At 41.8% G+C, this 22,416-nt stretch overlaps 1 protein-coding gene across 4 annotated transcripts in view; it reads right to left on the bottom strand.

The window, feature by feature from the left end:
* Positions 1–2,791: 2,791 nt before the first annotated feature.
* The window catches only part of LOC128734931 (guanine nucleotide-releasing factor 2), a 116,232-nt gene continuing 96,607 nt past the window's right edge, over positions 2,792–22,416 (bottom strand). For 2 of the 4 annotated variants that reach the window (XM_053829542.1, XM_053829377.1), the window contains 13 exons: positions 21,213–21,454; positions 20,201–20,949; positions 19,553–20,139; positions 19,314–19,477; positions 13,737–13,953; positions 12,784–13,675; positions 12,331–12,499; positions 4,693–4,861; positions 4,248–4,607; positions 4,034–4,186; positions 3,837–3,962; positions 3,648–3,779; positions 2,792–3,590 (listed from right to left, as the gene is read on the bottom strand). In XM_053829542.1, coding sequence (XP_053685517.1) covers positions 3,449–3,590; positions 3,648–3,779; positions 3,837–3,962; positions 4,034–4,186; positions 4,248–4,607; positions 4,693–4,861; positions 12,331–12,499; positions 12,784–13,675; positions 13,737–13,953; positions 19,314–19,477; positions 19,553–20,139; positions 20,201–20,949; positions 21,213–21,454 — 4,102 coding nt within the window. In that variant the 3' untranslated portion in view covers positions 2,792–3,448. The remainder of the gene's footprint in view (positions 3,591–3,647; positions 3,780–3,836; positions 3,963–4,033; positions 4,187–4,247; positions 4,608–4,692; positions 4,862–12,330; positions 12,500–12,783; positions 13,676–13,736; positions 13,954–19,313; positions 19,478–19,552; positions 20,140–20,200; positions 20,950–21,212; positions 21,455–22,416) is intronic. The other 2 variants (XM_053829460.1, XM_053829623.1) reach the window with 2 other exon arrangements.

Below are 22,416 nucleotides of genomic sequence, written 5' to 3'. Positions count from 1 at the left end.
TGACCAGAGATCCAAAATAGATGAACTCATAAACCACTTCCAGTCAGGCTTCATTTTGCGCATCTTGTACATACAGAGACAGAGCAATCTGTTTCTCACAACGAGCAAGTGCTTTCATTTTCTGTTCAACCGTTTCCTCTCCCTCCGAACGATGCCTGAATACTGTTTTCTCTTACGACCACTCATATTGCGCAGAAGGAGCACAACTATAAGCAGAGCTAACCTGTTCTTCGCATACTGGAGACACGAGACTATTTGCTCCGTGTCCCAAACAGAATATGCGACAGGCAATTATATGGACTGGAACGATTTGCTCGGTGACCTTGAGAGCATGCGTTCGGTAGCGCTCCGACAGAAAAAGAAAGATGAAACCAAACTTCGCGTGCGTAATGTCGGCTAGTGGGTACAAGTTTGGGAAAATATTGGCATGCTTTTGGCAACGTTGTCAAGTTCAACGTCAAGTTGACATTTCCACCCTTGATTGTTGTTGTAAAAATGACAAGTGTACCTAAGCAGAGTTGCCAAAAGCAATTAAATGTGTTCGAAAAGTTGTATCAACTAGCCGCCATTAGGCGCGCGAAAAGGTTGATAGTCATTGTCCGTGGAAGGTGAACGTTGTTTTCTCTGGAGCCTCCTCCTACCATACATTTGGTTTTCAACGCTTTGAGTTGAAACCTAATCCTTCTAGCTTTCGTGTTTAGTCTAGTATAGCTTGCCTCCGCCGTCCCAAGGTTTTAGTGATGATGTCGAGGTCATCTGAGAAAGCTAGCAGTTGACTACTTCTGCTGAAGATCGTTGTTCTTGTTTCGATACCCGCTCGCCGGATCACACTTTCAATAGCGAAGGGACTTGTGAATGCTCCCGAAACATGCACGTCGCACATCACTCACTCCAGGGTTGCTTTGACTAGCGTTAGTGTGTATGTGTCTGGAAAACCGATCCCGTCCCATTATCTGCCATAGCTGTTCACGCTCGGCTGTATCGTATGTTGCCCTAAAAACTAGGAAAATATGATGCATGGACCCATCGTACTCCCAACATTTCTAGAGGATTTGTCGGAGAGTAAAAATTTGATCCGTAGTGGCACGGACCTCCATAAAGTCCGCCTTATACTGCACTCTGCGAATTCTTTTGAATAGCGGATAGACGACGTGACAAAAGCTGCGACGTTGTAGGCAGCGTTGATCTGGTGGTACATTTATAGATTATCTGCATACGAGATTCGTGGGTCAGATTAATGTTATTGAAATTATCCGCAATACACCACGGCCAAAGCAAGAATGTTGATACAAATTGTGATTCCAGTGACTCAGGCGTTCCCTCATACGTTGATCTCTCTATCAATCCATTCCCGCTTGATGCAGCATATCAATCTAGGCTGTTCAACGCATCTCTACCCTACCGACAACTATGGTTATACTGGGAAGCAACGACTTCGATATGGGCTTCCATACTCCTAGCCTCTCATTCGCAGTCCATTGTTTCCTGCCAGCGAACAATAGCCGTCCCGATCCTGCGTGTCGGTGCGCGGTACGGAACAAAGCTCCCAAAATTCCAAACCTTCAAAAAAGTGCGCGACAACCCCTAGAACAATTCTTCCAATGACGAAGTCCCTTTCTCCAGCTATGTGCCTAATCCACAGCAGAACTCCTCCAAACCGCTGCTTATTTAATGTAAAAACGTTCGTGGACTTCGATCCGAATGGAACCGATTGCTTTTCTTATTGCTGTGAGAGTCGAACTTCGACATAATCGTTTTAACGGAAATCAGGCTTGACGAAAACATTCACTCGTAGCAATTTGTCGGGAGCACATTAATCATCTTTAGTCGTGATGATAACCAGCAGAACAGCAAAGAATCCCTGTGCGGTTGTGTGTTGATCGTCATCTCTAACAAGTTGAGTAGATCCATTGAACCTTCTCCGATCTAGCAAGGTCGAATGTTCGAATCTCAGGGGTGCTGTGGTGCTGCTAGATAGACCCAATAGGATCGTTGCACTAACCCCATACTTGGCCTGTACTCTAACAGCTGACTGACTGACTAACTTTGCTTTTTCAGTGGAATTCTTTAACACACCTAGCCTCAATAGATAACCTTCAAACGGTTAGATAAATCACAATTCAACACTAAGTATGGACATCGCCAGGTCGTTGGCACAGAAAAATTGAATAACAGAAAAAAAACGTACTCATTGAAGAAAACAATAATTTTACCTAGCAATAGAAGCAAAAGTTAATCCGGATTGTTCGAATTTTGAATATTTATAATAACAGTTTAGTAGGTATATTGTTGTTTTTTTTTTGGTCTCCTATCGGCAATTGCGGTTATGTCTTGTTGATCATGTTTGATTCGTGATTCGTTGTTTCGAATATTTTGCTTTTTCATTGCACATTGGTTATTGCGGTGGAATTCGCTAAACATCTAATAGGCTGCGTGTGTGTGTGTAAGTGTGTGATTTCCACCGGTCGGTATACAGTATTTTACTATACGTCTAAAAGCAAGCAAGCATTGCGTTGAATATTACACGGTGATTATGGCGGCGTGTTGGTATGATGATTGTTCGTTCGTTTAAATGAGCAGAGAGATTGAGAGTTACTTCGGTAGGTGATTGATTATATCGTTAGTTTAAAAATTCACGTGAAATAAAAATTAAGTAATACAATACAAAGAAAGTGAGATTTTTAAAATATTTCTTAACAGAAAGAAATGAGACATAAAACAAAAATCAACAGTTCTACCTAGAGTGTTCAAAAAAAAGTTTATTCATTTATGACTTTTTTCTTTTTGTGTTGGTGTGAGTGTGCTTGTGTTTGGAGATTTCCAGCGCTGGTATATTTGCTGCAGTATAGGTACTAATATTTGATAATTTTTGCTTTGCTTTTTTGACTACCACATAACACTTAACAGTTTTGCGTTTGCGTTTGCTTTTGCCTGCTATTTATTTACAGTTTGTAATAGCTTTGCCTTAAGCAAAAGTTTTTACGATACTAGATAATGTAAAAATCCCTTTTTTCTATACTGATTGCTTTCCTATATTATCTATCGAAACCAAATCAAAATCAAAGTTTCGAATAATTTAAAAGAAAGGGTACTAAACAATTGGAAACATAAACACTAAAATAACACGAATGAAACTGTCGTGTAAGTCCGGACTTTCGGACGCAAAAAATGCACGAGAACCAAAATTAAAATTGGGTTCACAATAAACGAAAATAATTTAAAAACAACTAGGCTTATACATGTAAAAAGCATTTTTGGCATTGAAATGACGATACCTCTCACGTTGAGCAGCCCGTTCGTCGGTGGCTGTTTGGTCCACTTGGCTGCTATTTAATGGTGCTTCTGCTACTTACTGCTACTGCTGCTGCTGTTGAGCCGATCTCTTCTGCTCTTGCAGCAGCATCGCTTGTTCATGTTCGTCACTGCCTTTAAGACAGTTCAGCTTATACTAATTGCTCGTTGCGTTGGTCTTCCGCCCACCTCGCGGTTTGATACTTTCGGAAATCTGCCACATGGCATCCTCGTCAAGGCAGTTCTCGAAATTGTCAAGGAAACCGATGATTTTTTCGTTCTTCTTAAACTGGTACGACCTGGGAAAAAGGTAATGAATAATTGATTTTCTTGTCGTGAGATCGAAAATTGCTTACCCCTTCCTGAAACGTTTCATATTCACTACGATGTTGTACTGCTGCCATCGTTTCGAGAAGTTTATGGAACCATCCTGAAGCAAATCCGGATTGCCGATATGCACGAAGGTTAGATCCTGCAGAACAAGACCACTGCAAAAAGATGCTTTGTTAAAACAAAGAAACTGAGCCCAAGTATCAAAATCTTACATGTACGGTATGCAGGGTGGATTGGTTTCAGCCAATGCCTGACGGTAAGCCCGGAAGCTGGAACTTGAATCGATTAGGGCGCAGTATTCCTTGAGACCCTCCGTTATCGTGCGGTGCCATTCCAACCTAGCAATAAGTTTGAACCAATCAATTTACAGCCCCAAAACATATCAACAGCAAAGAAAAAAAACACTTACCGCCTGATCGGCGCAGAATCCAGCGCCGACAGCAGCGCCAAGTACGAGTTGTAGTTATTGATCTTCCGTAAATGTTTCATTATCTTGATAAACTTAATCACATGTTTTTCCCTATCTTTGGCATCTTCCTGTTTTAAAATTTGCGACCGCGCCCTAGAAAAAAAAAACTTATTTTAAACTTGCACAGTATGTTGTATCAACGTTAAAATCTCACCAATAGGACATCTTGTTGAAATGCTCCGTAAAGGTGGTCAAATTTGGCGACTGTTCTTCGTTCTGTTCCTGGGCCCAAATGAGCACCTCCGGAATTTCGATCTTCTGGAACAGCTCCGCATCGAGCAGGGTCATCTGTTCGGCAATTTCGGCCGACTTTAGATCCAGCAGAGTGGGCGGCGAGGTCATTACCTCCCGCGCTAGCGTACTGGGCTCCTTGTATAGTTTCTGTTTGTACAGCGTTACCTTCTCGATCAACTTTACCCGTAGCAGCTTGGCCATGGTAAGATGTCCGGCGCAGACCAATTGATAGACGAAATTCATCAGAATCTCCAGCAGCCGACGGGAAAGATCCGGGCTTCTGTGGTTGGCAAATGTTTTAACAGAAGTTATGAAGCGTTAGAAAGTGAGAGGCGTGCTCAGAATGATATGATTGTGTCACTTACGTTAGGTCGTTAACTACCCGCACCAACAGCGAGAATGATTCTTTAGCGGCTTTCTGTTTCGCGTCGATCATCTGACAGTGGAACAGCGAGTATCGGTAGGTTAACTTCTGAATTAGTTCCAGCGGAGAGATGAAGGTGCGGAAAGTCGTGATAAATGCTTCACCATATGCTATTTCGGCCGAGTAGAAAAATTGGTAGGAATACGGTTTAGCAGTTGGACAATATCTGATATTTTGTTTAAGATTATTCTCTACTGTAACTGTATCGTGCATTTTAAAGGCATTCCATTTTTGCAAAACTAGTTTATTCGAAGGTAGTTTTCAAATTGAATTGAAGCATGGTCAAATTTCAAAGAAACCTTGCAAAAATTGCAACAGAAACGCTAAATAACCCAATGTAACAATCTACTTAAATTAATGAACAAAGTAAATACCATTTAAAGCAAACGAAAATGGACAAGCATAATATTCCCTGATATTTGATATTACCAAAATTGAAGAGGCATATGGATAAATAGGATCATCAAAAAAAAGCGATTAAAAATGTATAAAGTGTAACTCAAGGGACAATCGGGTAGTCAGCATGGTTGTATGCTGACAGGGAACTTCCGAGCGACTGGCCTCCATGTCAGAAGCGGCTCAAGACAGCGTCTGATCTCCATGTGCACTAGTGCACTATGAACGAAGAACAAGAAAACAATCGGAATAGATCCAAGCGACAAAAACGGACTATGGATTGGAAATTTAGAACGTGGAACTGCCGATCCCTCAGATCCAAGGGAACACCCGAGTGCTCTCCGACGCTATTGAAGTGCCCCGCAAGTTCAACGTCGTAGCGCTGGATGAGGTGTGCTGAACAGGCTACTAACTTTCATAGTGGTTAGAGAGATCCGGAAACGGTTTATTGCATGGTAGCCAAGCTTGGGACGCTCTATTCGCTACGGTTTTGCTATTTTGATTACTGCACCTTAGCCAAGTAGAAAACGAAAAAGTTGTGTATGGGGCATTTGTATAATTTAATATTGTTTGCAATATTGTTGAATCACTCCGAAAAAGCGCTGACTGAAAGAGGAGCGTATACCGAGATAGAGCAGCTGCACGGTTCTCAGGAAATGCACTCCCGCGAAGAATGCCATCAATAGACTAAAAACAATAAGCCGGCTGGGAAGGATAGCATCAGAATGGAGTTTATTAAGACTGGCCCAAAAAGTATGACCATTTGTTTGTACCGGCTGATTAGAATTTCGAATACATAACAACTACCAGTGTGGCCTGGAAGAATGGGATTATTTGCTCAATCTACAAGAAAGGCGACAAGTTTGACGCTGAGAACTATGTGTGCGACCATCGTTTTCAATGCCGCTCTAAACATGAATTCTCGACCAACAATTGAAAAGGGCCCAAGTCCAAAATGTTATGCTATGTCCAAATGTAATGAGAGTTATTTCTTGCTGCGCTTGCACAGGAAAATTAACCCTCTGTCGACACCGCTTTGTAACAATCGTCGGCGTTGACCTCGGTAACAGGGTCTGGGATTCGAAGTCACAACTAAAGGTTTGGGTCGCTATGCAACCGTGGTTGGGCGCTCTCTGATCGGTTTCATTGAGCCTGGCGTCCGAGTAAGTACGACAAGCATTCTGAAGATTTCTATTAAACCGTGAGCAGACAAACATTTCAATCGCAGACCATGGACGTTTCAACAGGACTCGGCATCATCTCAATATTCAAAAGTGGACCAAAACCTGGAAAAACCCTGTATATTTATTACAACGTATATTTCTAACTATTACCGAAATACGACTTCAAGATGTACAGGACATTCAATGTACTGTCTTCGATGCAAAACCGATTGTTATCTATCTATTCTCTATATTCATATATATAAAAGTGAACGTGAGTATGTTTGTATGTTCCACCATAACTCCAGAACGCATTGACCGATCTCCACCAAACTTGGCACACATGTTCCTTGATATAAGAGAATCAGCACTGGGAGGTTAACAAAAACGAAGGAGTGAGGTTCCCTGACAGGGGGGAGGATCCTTAATAGGGGGGGGGCATAACTCCGAAACGCCTTGACTGTTCTTTATCAGGGAATCAGTACCGGGGGTTGACAAAGGGGGATGGGACTAATAGGGGAGGAGACGATAACTCCGAAACGCCTTGACCATTCTTTATCAAACTTTCATACATGTTCCTTGATATTAGGGAATCAGAGCTGAAGGGGTTAACAAATGAGGGGGGGAGTAACAGGGGGAAGACTCCGAAATGTTAAAACGGTTATTTTATTTATTTACTATTTGATGGGGCTTTCAACCGTTGGTTGGTTCGCCCCAACAGTTAAAACGGTTCTTCGTTAAGTGACGGTAGGACAATAGAGGGAGCTGATGAGAGGAGGTTGCTGACAGGAGGGGGGAGTAACGCCCACATGACTGTAACAATTTATCCGTACAACAGAAAAAATCAAAATAAGAAACACTAAACGGCAATGCTCGCAGCTGTAGATTTGTCAAGTGTAATTATGCGCCGAATCAAAGTGACCCGTTTAAAAAGTGTTCGACCATTAGTGCTAAGTGTTCCTGGCCGAATCTATTTGAGCCACAGGAGCAATCATTCAAACAGTGTGGAGTTTATCTGAGAACACCATGTTTTTCCCATGGTCAACTTTATGTGACATATTGCAGAGTGGGGTCGGCCAATAATTTGTGCATGCTTGCTCCTGATGGTGAAACTAAAAATTGTTTACAAACAAGTTTGTCTTGAAGTGAGAAGAAAGGAATGACAGGTATGACAAATGGGAAGGAACGCCCAAAAGAGTAATAAGCGTTATATTTTTGCATTATAAGCATATCGGTTACAATAACTGATGTACAAGTGACTGTGAGACAAAGGCGCCTCGAGTAAGATCGGGCACTCAGCTAGTTAATTAATAAAAATTACCAGGCACTGAACTGGAAATGCCCTCTTAAAATCTACTTAGTTCGGGCGAGCTGTATCCAGGACATCGAGAAGCATACTTAGCCAAATATTTGTCCTTTAATCCTTCAATTTTGAAAGAAAAGATTTCATTTCGCAGAGTTTTGAGATTCAGTCCTCGAAACAATCTCTTTGACGCTGTCGCGGCCCAACGTTAACCCTTTTTTAGTAAAGTAGAGGAGCGTTTGGTGAGAAAAATGGTAGACTGGATGAAACTGGGAAATATATTGGGTAGTTCAATGGTAAGTGGGACTCCAACCCACACTTTCACGGTTGATACTCGAGTGTTTTTGGCAATTAAACTATTACCACAACCCTATACTAGTTTGTCTCATAATTAATTTTTTCCCTCCAGTCTAACTAATCATACAAAAAAATTATTACCGCCGGCGGGGCGCGTTTGTGTGCGTATATAGAATGGAAGGATGGTACGATGCTGGTCTAAAAAACCAGTCGTCAGTCAGTAGGAATTAGTAGGATTGTGGCACTAGCCACGTAACTGTCCTGTACTCTAATAGCCAGCTGAGAAGTCTGTCGATAAAGAAGGGTCAAGTCTTAGAAAGGACGTTTAAGGCATAATCAGTTAATGCTATATCTTTACGTGATCTGCTCGGATAGCGTCCGTTTAAAAGACCAATCAGCGTACTCAAATCTGATGTATTCAAACTGAGTAAGCTGTGTGTGATGCTCTAGTTTTATTTGTATAAGAGTCCTTATCCCCCTACCACAGGGGTGAGAGGTCTCAAACCATCATAAAATAAATTCAAGCCTCCAAAATCCCCCACATGCCAAATTTGGTTCCATTTGCTTAATTAGATCTCGAGTTATAAAGAAATTTGTATTTCATTTTTATGGGAGTCCCCCTTCTTAAAGAGTAGAGGAGTCTCAGTACGCCATAGAAAAAATTCTTGCCTCCAAAAACACCTACATGCCAAATTTCTTTCCATTTGCTTGATTAGCTCTCGAGATATGAAAAAATTTGTATTTCATTTGTATGGGAGCCCCCCATCTTAAAGAGAGGAGGGGTCATAATTCGCCATAGAAAAAAATCGTGCCTCCCAAAACCGCTACATGCCAAATTTGATTCCGTTTGCTTGATTAGTTTTCGATTTATGAGGAAATTTGTACTTCATTTGTATGGGAGCCCCCTTCCTAAAGAGAGAAGCGGTTCTAATTCATCAAATCTTGTCTCCAAAAACTAGCACATGCCAAATTTGGTTACATTTGCTTGATGAGTTCTCGATTTATAAGGAAATTTATATTTCATTTGTATGGGAGAGCCCCCCTCTTAGGTAGGGAAGGGTCTCTAACTATCATGAGAATCTTCCCCGGTCCCAAAACCCCTTGCATGCAAATTTTCACGCCGATCGATTCAGTACTTTCCGAGTCTAGAAGGAACATACGGACAGACAGACAGAAAATCATTTTTATAAGTATAGATGTTTGGATAGCTTTAATATAGCTCCCCCAGCTGTAGAGCTATAATATTGTGTTTCCTTTTTGTTGTAAATGGTATCATGGCTGTTTTAGAAGGGTTAGTGCTTAGTCCTTCCAAGTTACATCATTTAAGTGTGTAGTTTAGGACAGATTGCATTCTATCGAAAATGGTACATTTATATTTTCCCCTCAAGTCAGCGAATCCTATGACTTCATAGCCTTTGTCAGCCAACTTATTTAGAAGATCACCAACTACGAGAGACCACAGCATAAGAGATAAGACTCGCCCTTGAGGGTAGGCCCCCTTGAGTTGGTTTTGTCGTTAAATAGATCCCCCCAGTTTTATGCAGTTGGCTAACATAGCATGTATTCAATTGGAAATAAAAAAGGTAAGGCAAAGCAAAGCCTAGGTGCTACATGCCGTCATCGAAACTTGACCTTCTGTTTTTATACGACAGACTTCGCAGCCAGTTGATAGAATACAGAACAATTGCAGTGCCAGTTGCTACGATCCTATTGATTTCCACAGGCTCTCCCAGCCTAGTTTCGAACATGCGACGACTGGCTTATTAGGCCAGCATCAAACCTCGAGGCCAACTGGGAGGCGGAATTCAATTGGAAATACACCTGTCAAAACCCCGTTTCTCCATGGCTTTATATACTGAATTGTGGGAGCGCCGTCGAATGCTCCCTCAATACCAAGGAAAGCTGCAAGTGAAATCGTCAAAAGATTTCTCTGTTTTCGAAATCAAGCTTGATAGTCAAACTGAAATTTGTTCAAAGGTCTTCTTTTCAAGTACCGTGCAAGCACCATATTCAAAACAGTACCTAATTCTGAACAGTTGCAAATTTTTCATAAATATTGACAAAATTCCAGCTATTTAAACAATTTAATCGCTACATCTGATTATTTCTAGTTATTTAAATGGTTTAAATAGCTAGAGTTTTGTCAATATTTAAGAAAAATTTGCAACTGTTCAGAATTAGGCACTGTTTTGAATATGGTGCTTGCACGGTATGATGATTTGATAGGAAGATCAATAATTTTTCTATCATTTTTAAAATCACTAATGTGAGACTAATTGGTCTGTATGCTTTGGGATTTGTTCTGTCACGTTTTCCCGCTTTCGGATTGAAAATAAACCAAACTTCTCGACATTTCTTAGGAATGCATCCTAGTAAAAAACTTGCCCTAAACATCTTTATGAGAAAAGAAACCATAATATCCTTTCGTTTTTGTAATAGCACCGGATAGCACCGGCGGAATATACATTCATACTCACGTTCCTCGTCCCCCTTGTTAACTCCCTCCCAGTCAGCTCTCCCTTCTGTACGTACGTGACAGCCAATTATGCATATGCTTGCTCTCTGAAAATTCCTATAACGGAAGAGAAGCAAAGCTTTTTTCCTATGTCCCTCCTCGATAAACCAAACTGCAAAGATGCGATAGCATTGGAGATTCCTTCAGTAAACCTAATCGTGCATTTCAAAGTTGTCAAAGAAAAATTTCCGTTCGATTTTTGCTACAACCAGAAAAATTTGGACCCGAAAATACCGAGGTTTCTCATGCCAGTAGGTGTTTCGTATTTCACGTATCATCAGGGGCAGATATTTCGATACAGGAAAATTGGCCGGTAGTACCTGTGCTACCGATCCGGTACTCCCAATATTCCAAACCTAGTACTCATACAAGTTCTTATTAGGAATTCAAGTTTCTAAGAATAATGTCAGGTTTAGGTTACATTTAAAACTAGAAGAATTCGAAGGATCATTTCTGCAAGCTAGTTTTTACATTTTTTTCCAAAAGGAACAGTTGGTGAAATTGCTGGAATATTACTTATCGATAGTTAACGGTTTTGGAGACATCTAGGCAGATATAAATAAACCTATTAAATAGGTCGGATTTAGTTAAAGCTAGGTTGAAACTACTCAAAATGCCCTTAAAGTGTACAAACTAAGATTTTGAGTAGTTTTTCAACCAAAAAATTGGTAGTAGGAACTTAAAAGAGCGTTATTTGTCATAGAGAATAATTCAATTATCGGTAGCAAGTAGCCAAATTTGGTTGAAATTTTAACCCAAAGTTTAGTTTGTACATTTTAAGGGTATTTCGAGTAGTCTCCTATCCAACCTATTAACAGGTAGAATCATTTAAGAGTGTGGATTACTCAAGAGAAATGTCAGAGCACATCACGAAAAAGTAATTCGTTTGGTTGACCCACAAGTATGTTTGACCAATAAACAAGTGAAATAACTAAATAAGACGTGTAATGATGATGTGAACCAAGATCTGCGGCATTGAGCGTCGAACATGCTCCTGATAAATAAATATCATTCAAAAGAATGGATAGAAACAGTTGTAACGACATGCAAAAAATTTTTCATGCGGAAAAATCAGTCACGCAAAACTTAAACTTGTAACAAACAAATATGAATCTTGGGTTTTCAGACAAAAAGGGAAGCAAAAAATTTAGTAGGTACAACATATTACTAGTGCCATTGTCTCTAAAACTGAAGACACAAGCATTATAAATTAAAAGGACCAAACATGGTATCAAATATCAAATATTATAATCCTAAATTGGTTGCAATGGAATGATCACACCGAATTTGAATTAGACTATGATGATCCGAACTGCAGTTTCCTGGATCTTAATCGGACATTGTTGCCGAAAAAATTTCAGTCAAGATGCCAAAACAACAGTACGGATTGCAGTAATTTGTTTGAAAAGCAGCATAAAAGGTAAATCAGGTGTATCAGATGGCACTTTTTTGTTTCTCTTATCGCTAATTGCTACAGACTACAGAAATTCAATTAGTGAGCTTTGTTAGGTCGCCCGCGAGAGGCGCTTACCATCCTCTAGAAATTCTTCAGTTACTGATTTTGGTGCGTATTTGATGAATTAAGTGAGCAGGTTTTGGTACGCAAAAAACGTGCGTGTGTTAAGAATTGATTTTTTTTTTGATTTTTGAAAAAATACAATTAGTGCGCGCGCAGTGTACGATTTGGTTTTGTTGATCGTGGTTAGTCGAAGGTGCAAAAAAGGAAAAGAAAAATAAGAAAGATTTTGTTGAGTATTCGATCTAAAAAACAGCCGAATGTCGAATGACTGTGTGTGTTACGTAGCATTTGCAAAAGTGCCTGTTTAGAAAACGTAACTGGAACACTGGCGGAGAAAAGAAGAACCAAAAAAACAGAAATCAGGAAACCAAACGGTCGACACTTACCATCGGAAATCTTCTGCACTCTGGTGGCGTGTATGATGAGTGCATCCGGATGGCCACCCTTAACGTCCGGACCGTCCTCGTTCTCCTTTTTAAAAACTAAATAATTGCTCACATCCAGCTCCTCCATCAGATTGAGAGGCGGTTGCTGTTCGATCAAGGCGATCCCGTTCTGTAAATTAGCATTGAAAGTTAGCAATTTTTGAGTTTAAAAAAAAAATAACTCAAATAAAACAACATTAAAGCGTGGAAATCTGAGAACATGCAGTAGCTATATGTTCTACTTAAATTAGAAGCAAGAAGACTAAGCAAATATTGTCTTTCTATCGAACTTTGAAATTAATGTAAAAATAGTGAAAACCACCCTTAAGCAGCGATATTAGTAAAGCACAATCTATGGTTTTTAAACAAACCGACACATTACAAAGTACTAAGGAGAAGAACTGTGCTAGGCACCTTGTTATTGCGTCTAAGTACCACCTCAACCTCGTCATCGTCAGCGCTCTTTCGGTCACTGCGGCTGTTACTACCGCCGCCGGAGATAGGTTCTGCTATTGCACTACTGTTATTGCTCTGATTGTTGTTGTTGTTGTTGTTGTTGTTGTTGCTCTGGTTGACTAGAAGACTACTATTACTAGGACTGTTGAGATTCGGCTTTGTACCGCCCGAAGGTGATCGCGAGTGGCGCGCGTATGCTCCTCCCGCAGCAGGAATCACCGTCGTCGTATCGCTCAGATGGAGATAATCGTCCTCTTCGGATGGTCGAACGGCCCCCGTGAGATTATTGCTAGCTAACTTACTATGGCTACTATTGTTGCTGTTGTTGTTGTTAAAGTTATTGAAACTGTTACACTGCGAGTGATGCGAAGGATTTGGAGAGATAGAGGTGTTGATAGTAGTACTAGAGTTAGAGGCTAGAAGCTGATCGTCACCGGATACGGGCGATACCTTGATTTTGGTTATGGCTGCCGATGGCTGCTGACACTGGTCGCTGTTGTTCGCCGCTCCCGGTGACTGTTGATTATTAGTGGGCGTACTGTTAGCGGCAGAGGAGATTAGCAGCATTGAGTGATTCTTTGGCGGAGGTGTTGGTAGTAGCGTGCCCACGGATGAAGACGATGGCGATGGAGATGAGCAGCTGTTGGTGCCAGTGTGATACTGTGACGGTGAGGGAGACGACGGCAGATCGTTGCTAAATACTTTGGGACTAGGCGGCGGTGTAGAGGTGATACTTGGCGTTTTGCTGTTGATTCGTTGGCGCTTCGGGGGAAGCGCCGGTGGCTTTACGTTTAGGCCAGGCGAACTCGGCGGTGATATCGGTGGCGGTCCCACGCGCGACGGTGACAGGCTGCGGAAAAAACACAGTTTTAGAATAGTTTAGAAACAATAGGGAAACCAAGCATGCGTACTTCATTGTTTGACTGTGGGTAATACTGTGATTGCTTGAACCGCTTGTCATCGACATCGTTTGGTGATGGTGATGATGCTGCTGCTGCTGGTGAAGGTGATGGTGAAGCTGTTGATCGCCGCCGTGCTGGGATAAATTATACGTATGTACCGAGTGACGTGTAAACTCCGTTTGATTCTGTGATGCACTATGGTGCACAATCTCCATGTATGCCATTACTGTTGAAGTTTGTGATAAAAGAAAATATTAGCTGAGTTTTTTTCGATCACTGAATACGCAATCTCACACGAAATCCGGATACAAGAATTGTATAGATTGAAACAGCAGACTGCTTAGAAGGCAAAATAAATGAAAATGGAACTGTGAACGAGAATTAAACATGATTCTACTACAAAAACCATAAGTTCAGATGCATAGGATCCAGGAATAGGCTAAAACAAACGATTTTTTTTTCTAAAAGCAGAAAGTGTGGCCGAATTAGTGTTTCTCACGCTCTTTCTTCTCAGTAGTGTATTGTAGTGGTATACATTTAAGTCAATATACAAAGGCAGAATCAAATCAAATATAGTTCTATAAAAGCTACAAATCAATCATAAAATTCAAAACACAGAGCAGCCTAAGCCCCTTTCAACAGAGAACGTAGCAAGTAGGGTCTCAGGCTTTTGACTGGTATGGTAGGCAAGAATGTCCTGTATAGTTGAAACCGAAATCAGTGTAGAGGTACGTGTGAAGACATCTCATGTATTCTGTGTTGTCGCTGTTGTAATTGTTAGTGCCGATAAGAAGCGTGTGACAGTTTGTTTTTTTTTTGTATATAGCGAAGCAACAGAAAACAACACCGACTGCACTGTTATTTAGCTGTCACACACACGGTTTCGTAGAAACCATTCGGGGCAGAATTCGGCCACTTACCTGAATAGGCCACACTTTGAAACACTGAAGTGTGTAACATATAAAAAGGGATTAGCATTTTACACGTGGTACTAGTTATTTGGCGAAAATGTTTACTGGATTTTATTTCAAACACAAGAGGAAATTGAAGAACCGGGGAATGGTCGAAACATAAGCTAAAAATTGTGCCGGAACAGATAACTACTACGATATTGTATGGGTAATTAGCTAAAATGTTGGTCCGATATTACGTTTCGTATTACTAGTTTGATCTGGCAGTATCAATTCAATTTTCCCAAGCAGATTTTTCATTAAATAAACTAGAAAATGTGGAGCAATTTCCTTTTACTTCTAATACAACTTGGAAGTTCCTCCAAACTTTCCATTCTATTACAATGCTTGTAAATAATTTATAATTAAATTTTTCTTTCCTCTTAATTTACCGGTACCGAGGAAACCGATACCAGAATGCTGCAGAGGCCGGAAGAAGAGCGGCCAGCATTTTCAAACGTAACCTAATCTTTACCATTCCATAAGAGATATCGGAAATAAATTGGTAATATCACACAAAAGTGCAAAGAATCAAGAATCGATCCGGATTGACAACATACAAGGTAACAGTGACACCCAATCAAGATGATAAGCAAAAGCAAGAACGACCAAGCTGTATACGATATTGTTGATTAAGTTTAAGAAACCGTTGCTCCGTCCTTTTTTAGCCTGATCTCGCTTCCTGTAACTGTGCCAAAGTGGTTCAAAATGATATACTGCCTGTTGAGCGCCTATTACCCAGCTAAGAAGCGGCTCAAACAGTGTTTGCCTCGAAGGTGCGGGAGGAATATGATGTGCTGTTTTCCGCAAGCTATACCTAAGATGGCAGACTTATCGTCAGGATATTCACCTTTTCGTGCGCTTAATGGCGGCTAGTGGGTACACGTTTCGAATATGTTTATTTGCTTTTGGCAACTCCGCTCACGTACGCTTGATCGTTGTACAACAACAATCAAGGGTGGAAATGTCAATCTGACGGGAATAAAGTTGCCAAAAGCATGCTAATATTTTCCGAAGGTTGTACCCACTAGCCGCCATTATGCACGCGAAAAGGTGGATAGGTATCGCAATCGGTAAGGTATATAAGGTAAGGTTAGGTATAGACAGATAGTATATCGAAACTCTCATTTACCACGTAAAGAAAATGGAAATACGGAACGAAGTTCCGAAGTTCCGTGCAGTAACCCTTATTGCGGGCACTTCCTTCAAATATCACATCTACTATCAGTGGCGGTAGCAAGGCAGAACATGGAGTCGGTTTCGTTTGTTGGTAAAGCAAAAGCAATGAGTTATCTGGTAAAGACCCATAGATGACCGTACATATATGCGTGTTGAGAATCAGGAGCAAATTCTTCAACTGCAGCTTAATCAACGTATACCCACCGAAAATGATAAATTCGATTATGTTAAGGACAAGTTCTATGACTGGCTTAAGAGGACCTATGGAGAGTGCCCAAACAGAACGTGACCAAAACAAAACCAGTGTTACAAAGCCCACACTGGTATGGCCTAATTTTCTCACACACGCGTACTCATTCTAGCGAACATGCCGGCATAAACATCCCTTTCGGACTCTCGCTCTTATTTATTTATGCACTGCAACGACTTTTGGCGAGTGTGTATTTAGCTAACAGCTGCGGTTATTTGACTCGCGAGTGGGTTATGCGGAAAGGCGATATGAGACTGTGCATTCGCGAGTGTGTAGGTAGCAGAATGTCTCCACAGAGCAACGGCAGAGCAACGGCGGTAAGCGTAGAATGCTATGCTTCTCATACTCTCTCGCGTCAGAGCAGGCATCGTTGGTTTCTCACTCGATTTGCAATATTGAACAAAACATGACATGACAGGAAGGGAGGAATTCTTCCATCCTGTTATTGGAAGACATAGCCTTCATCTGTCGACCAATGATAATGGTCTAAGGCTCATAAATTTTGCTGCGGCCAGAGAAATGGCCACCTGTAGCACCTATTTCCCACGTCTTAATATTCGGAAACATACCTGGAAGCATTCAAATGGAGATTCTAGCGTTCAGTTCGATCATGTCTTAATTGACGATCAACACTTTTTTGATGTCATCGGTGTACGGTTATTGTGGGGACCAAAAATCGTCCCGGACCACTATCTCGTCGTGTGTAGGATTCGCGCAAGCCGGTCGACAGTGTTTGACGGCAGATGGCGTGTCAGCGGATACATCAGAAGCTTGATCAACCAATCGCAAAATAGCAGGAAGAAAGGGAAGAAGATACATGAGCTGTGGAGCTGTGCAGGAACCTCCAAGGGGCCATTGAACTGTGAGAAATAAGTGGTAGGCACGACGCGTGGAAGATAGCCTGATGCCGAATGTCAGAGAGTGACAGGTGAGAAGGACCAAACCAGGAGTCCCGTGCTCACTGCAGCAACACATCAGAACAGGGAAAGGTATAGAGACTAGACCTGCGAAAAAAAGAACCCACCATCTAAAAACACGAGTACGAGGAGAAAGTGCTCGTCGGTGCAGACGAACGATTTGCCAGCAGAGACACAGAATTTCTACAAAACGGTATGATGCAGAAATTTTGCCATACATTATAGGCATGATAGTGGAATGATAGTGCTGGCCACAGGTGGAAAGACAGGTAGAGGGAGCACATCCAAATGCTGTTGAATAGAAAGGTAAACACGGAGATCAGCAAGAACAGGATAGGAACTGAGACCTGTGGAGCCACCAATACAGGAAGGGATTAAAAAGACAATCAGTGAGCTGAAAAACAGTAAGGCTGTTGGGAAGGACGGTATCTCGGCTGAACTTCTAAAAGGGGGGAGCGAGTGACTGTTACAAGCAATCCACCGGATCATTGTCAGGATCTGGGAGAAAGAACAAATTCCGGATGAGCGGTTGGATGGCTTCATTTGCCCTATTGTTGAACCAGGACATCGACTTGTAAAACTATCAAGGCATTACATAGCTATATTCTGCCTATACGGTGATCTCCCGTATCCTGTACTGTAGACCATTAGCGGAGTCCTTTGTCGGCAAGTAACAACCTGATTTTCGTTAGGGTTGCTCCACGACGGATCAGATGTCTACCCTGCGTCTGTTACTAGACAAGTTCTGGGAGTTCAACCTGCAGATTCATCATTTTTATGAGGATTTTAAGGTGGCGTTCGATTCAGTTAAGCGATATGAGGAGCTGTGGCAGATGATTCGTGCGACGCTTAATGGATGGATGAACAATCCCAAGCAACAATGTGAGTTTCATGTATTCTTATGATTGTCTTCAAGACTAATTTTGGTCTTAAATGCCATCATAAGAGTGTAATAAAACCCAGATTGTTACCTGGGATGTGAAACGTAGAAATACCAGTGGAGCTCGTGCTTTGCGCTTTTATGATTCGCATGTCAATGCTGTGGTCAAGGTGAAGTATTTAGTATGTATTTTTAATCCCAAGCTCGAATGATCTGTGAATATTTCCGATATTTCTACTGAAAAATCGTGCACACGATTGGCCATTGTCAGTCTGTAGATGGTTCCGTTAGTCATCCGCGATTCATTGTTGTCGCAAATAATTGCTCAGGACAAGTTCGCTCTTGCTCCTAGCGATATAACGCTCATCCGTACTTTTCCGTATAGAGCTTTCTAAAATAACTTTCTACTGAAGAGGAGTGATGATAATAGTTCTATTAGGTGCCTTTTGGAGAAGAGTAGTTGTCAGGCTACATGAAAATCAAAATTTCCGTCAATGTAGTTTGCTATGTCGACGGTTGCTTATACGAAGGTTGCACGGATGCGAATGTTTACTGCCATTAACTAAAATTGGAGAAGTCTTTCTCGCTGTGTAGCTACTCCACCGTTTTTTCAAGCTGAAATCTTTGAAATTTTGTCTAGAGCTGAGTTTGCGCTTCAGAAAGAACTGACAGGCAACACTAGCTACTTCTCTTTTAATAGCCATGCCGCTTTAAAAGTAATTTGTACGACTAATGCGTGCTAATCCATTAGCAGGAATTGGAGCATAAAAGTGAGTTTTGAGGTTTGACAATTATTAAAGCCGCCGTTTCCTCTGTGAAACGGATTGGCTAATAACGGTGGATTCCGAAATCACTGAGGAGGTACATTCCACAGTATTTGAGTTCAAAGCATTCAATATTCCTGTTACGGATCATCTCATGGCAGCTGACGCAAGGCCAACCACAAAAGGTTCTTCTCAATTCATTCAATCGCAAAAGTGGGCCTTACGCAAAAAAAGCTAAAACAAGGGAAGCATACTGCAACCAACAACAATTAAACTCAGATAATATGACAACAATCTGACTTTATAGAAATTTATTGACTCTCTTCCGCCAGGCCTGAAAAACTTGCACTTGGATGGCAAAAATGTGGTTGGTTAAAATAGGATAATCGCGAGTCAACATGGCATCCCGTAAAGATTCAGTAGACCTTTTCCCACATACAAACAATTGTAATCTACAATCTTTTGGATTAGTAAAATACCATACATATTGGAAACGAAAAGTAAACTTTCAATCGATGCCTTCAAGAAGGGTATTACAATCCTCTAGAAGTGGCATTATATTGTGACAAACTGGGCAACAACAAAGAGACAGACAGACCGGAGATAAATCATTCGATCGCAATGCGGTAAGGTAAACAATACTTACTGTGCCGTTTCTTTAGCGGTAAAGGTGGTGGCTCTTCGCTGAAATGATTCATATGGCGCGGTTCGATCAAACTGATATGTTTGCTCGGCAGATTGTTGATCAACTGCTGTCGGGTGTGGAAGCCGGCCTGATGCAGCGAGCAATTGCTGAAGGTATCCTGCGAACTGCGAACGACGAATGGGCGCGTTAAAATCGATATGTTAGGTTCAACATTTTCTTTTGTGTAACCAACGACTTACCCTCTTTCCAGTTCTGTTTCATCGACGTTGTCGTACATCGACGGATGGCGTTCTCTTCTTATACTGTGAGTTCGGGTCTTAACCGGCAGCGCCGGTGGTTTATCAGTATGTTCAGTTCCAAACACTTCATCGTTTGCTTCAATGCTACCATACTGTATAACCTTCGACAGGCTGGCCTTTTCCACTCTACGGCTACTGGTGAACTCCGTAGTGGTCGTCGAAGTCAATACTACATCTCCGCTGTCTCCACTGGCTTGCGTCACAACAGTATCAATCTTTTGATGCTGTTGCTGCTGTTGTTGTTGCTGCTGCTGTTGTTGCTGGCTGCTAACCATGGAAATTATTTTTCCGGAACTTACAGCATCCATCAGCGATTCCGACTTATGCATTTGTGAACTACTACTGCTAGTGTATGCAGCCGATTTGAACGCTGTACTACTCTGGTGATCCCGGCTTATTCGCAGTGAGTACATCGATTCGAAGCCCGATTCATTCGAGTTACGATTATTGAGAGCTGTGTTGTCGGCTGCAATAACACCGCCACCACTCAACAGCTGCATTCCACTGCAGTCCGCTTCGTCCCAAACCTGCGAAATTACATGAAAATTAACCACAATTAAGAGAAGAATATATTTCGTAGCTACTCACATTTGAGTTGTGACCGGGAGTTTGCCCTAACCGCAGAGATGTTTTGTCATGGGTAAGCGCTCGCAGTTCTTCCTCCTCTCGTGAATGATTAAGGGCCGAGTCCAGCGAACCTGCACTGGCACTCAGCAGACTAGAGTTATCCTCAGGAGAGCGTGACCGTAGGGACATCCGATCCAGTCCTCCGCATCCCAAAAAGGCGGAATCTGAATTGCAGTCGGACGTTTCGTGAAACGAGTGGTTTTTCGAGTGCTGGCTCTTTCGCTTCGGTGGCAAAGGAGGCGGATCCTGACCACGATCTGGAAGTGGCGGCTTCGGCGGGGGACTAGAATCGCGTAGGATACTTTCGGTACTGTGGGAAGCGCGAACGGTTTTGAGCGAAGTTTTCTCCAAAATGTCCCGCTCCCGCGGTGTCAGTGGAATGTCCGGCAGCGACGTTCGCTGACCGGCGATGTCCACCGTTGGCCGCTGCAGGGTATTGGAAGAGTGCGTCTGGTTGGCGTTGCCGGCGCTGCCTGCAGCTTTGTCCGATAGTTTTTCATTTGCCAGGTTGACCAGATTGTTGACGGCATTGTCTACCAGTTCTACAATTTCCTTTACATTCTCTTTGCTGAGCGAGGGACAATTCTCGTTGTCGGCTGTTAGCAGCACTTCGTCACAAAGCTTCAGCAAGTTACCAAGGGACATGTACACATGGTTGGTGGCATTGATCAGAGCGCTGCTGTTTTCATTCAGCGTGTATGATTGAAGAGCTGCGAAGAAGATATTTAGTAAATTACAATTATAATTTTAAATTTCGATTTAAATTCCGATTGTAAACAAGCGTAATTATTCTTCCAGCAATTACATTACAATTAAAGCAACTGAAAATTGTGGTTCCCGAATTGGAGAACCAAGCAGTAAAAAAATAGTCAGGACTACTTCTCGTACATCAAAACAAATAATAATTGCACACCACCAACTAACTGGTAGCCAACCATTAAGCAAACGTCAGTACAAAGCGCAAAGTACTCACCCGTGTGAACGTTAGCAATCAACTCTAGCACTACGGTTCCATTGCCCGGGAGCATCTCCAGCTTGTTTTTCAGTATCACATCCTTGAAGTGTGTCAGAGCGTTCTTCACCTGGCGTACATGGTAGGCCAAATCCTGCACCGGTTTGCCGGTGGCTGTTAGCAGATCGTCTTTGCCACCTCCACTGCTCCGCTGGCTACCGGCGCTGGTGCTGCCACTGCGAGGACTGTTGGGCGAATGGGACCTGATGTGACGAGACCGAGCCCGACGACGTGTCGATGATAACGATTTAGGACGACGACGTTCAGCAGATTTGGAAAGAAACAGATACATAACTTTAGCGCAAATGGTTGATTTTAAAATGGAAACAATCTTCCGTAGACAACCGACGATGGTGACTAACACCTTGACTGTATCTAAGACACTCGACTCAGGTACGCGAATTGCTGCGCCGAGGCGCTTGATTTTATACCGTCCTGGTGCCATCACAGGGCGGTATTTATTTCGCAGTCGGTTTGTAAGTGGTGAAATTACCAGCAGTAGGATACTCTACGGTTGATACACTACTGATTGCAGTAATCGCTTTGAGCAAAGTGGGGGAAAAAGAAATATGACAAATCAGAAAGAATGAGTGTTATTCACTGGATTATCATCAATAACTTCATGTGATCGGTTGTTTACTCAGTACGAATTTTGCAAGTAAGTAAAAACATATTTGATGCAAGATTTCTGATTTGTTTTGATTAAATGATAGAAATGTGCATATGTCCGGTGCTAGACGATCGTACGGTGAATGAGAATTTTTTATCTAATCTATACAAGCAAATATCACGGTCAGCTGAGAATGATGATATATGGCAACGAAGATTGCAAAGGCAAATAAATAGCTCTAGTTGCTGGACAATTCGCTTCCTACGAACAATAACACATCTAACTAACCATCAAAAAGCAATGACAATTCCATGTAGATATTATACGCAGTAATTTGCAGAAGAATTCAGAACTGATAAGAAAAGTGATGTCCTTGTTATGTTCTGTAACTGCCAATATGTGTTAGGTTAGCACTAATTACGGTGGGTAACAAAAATGCTGGTAGTCCTCCAACATATTTATCTTTGTATTACAAAGTTAAAAATAACCATGCGTTCCAGTTTTTTTACGATTGGATGGAGGCGCCTCATTTATCATCAGTGATACTATGTTGTT

This window comes from Sabethes cyaneus, chromosome 1 (genome assembly GCF_943734655.1).
Source record: "Sabethes cyaneus chromosome 1, idSabCyanKW18_F2, whole genome shotgun sequence".
Taxonomy (NCBI): domain Eukaryota; kingdom Metazoa; phylum Arthropoda; class Insecta; order Diptera; family Culicidae; genus Sabethes; species Sabethes cyaneus.
Note: the sequence above shows the minus strand (reverse complement) of the source record. Positions and strands in the feature narration are given on the sequence as shown.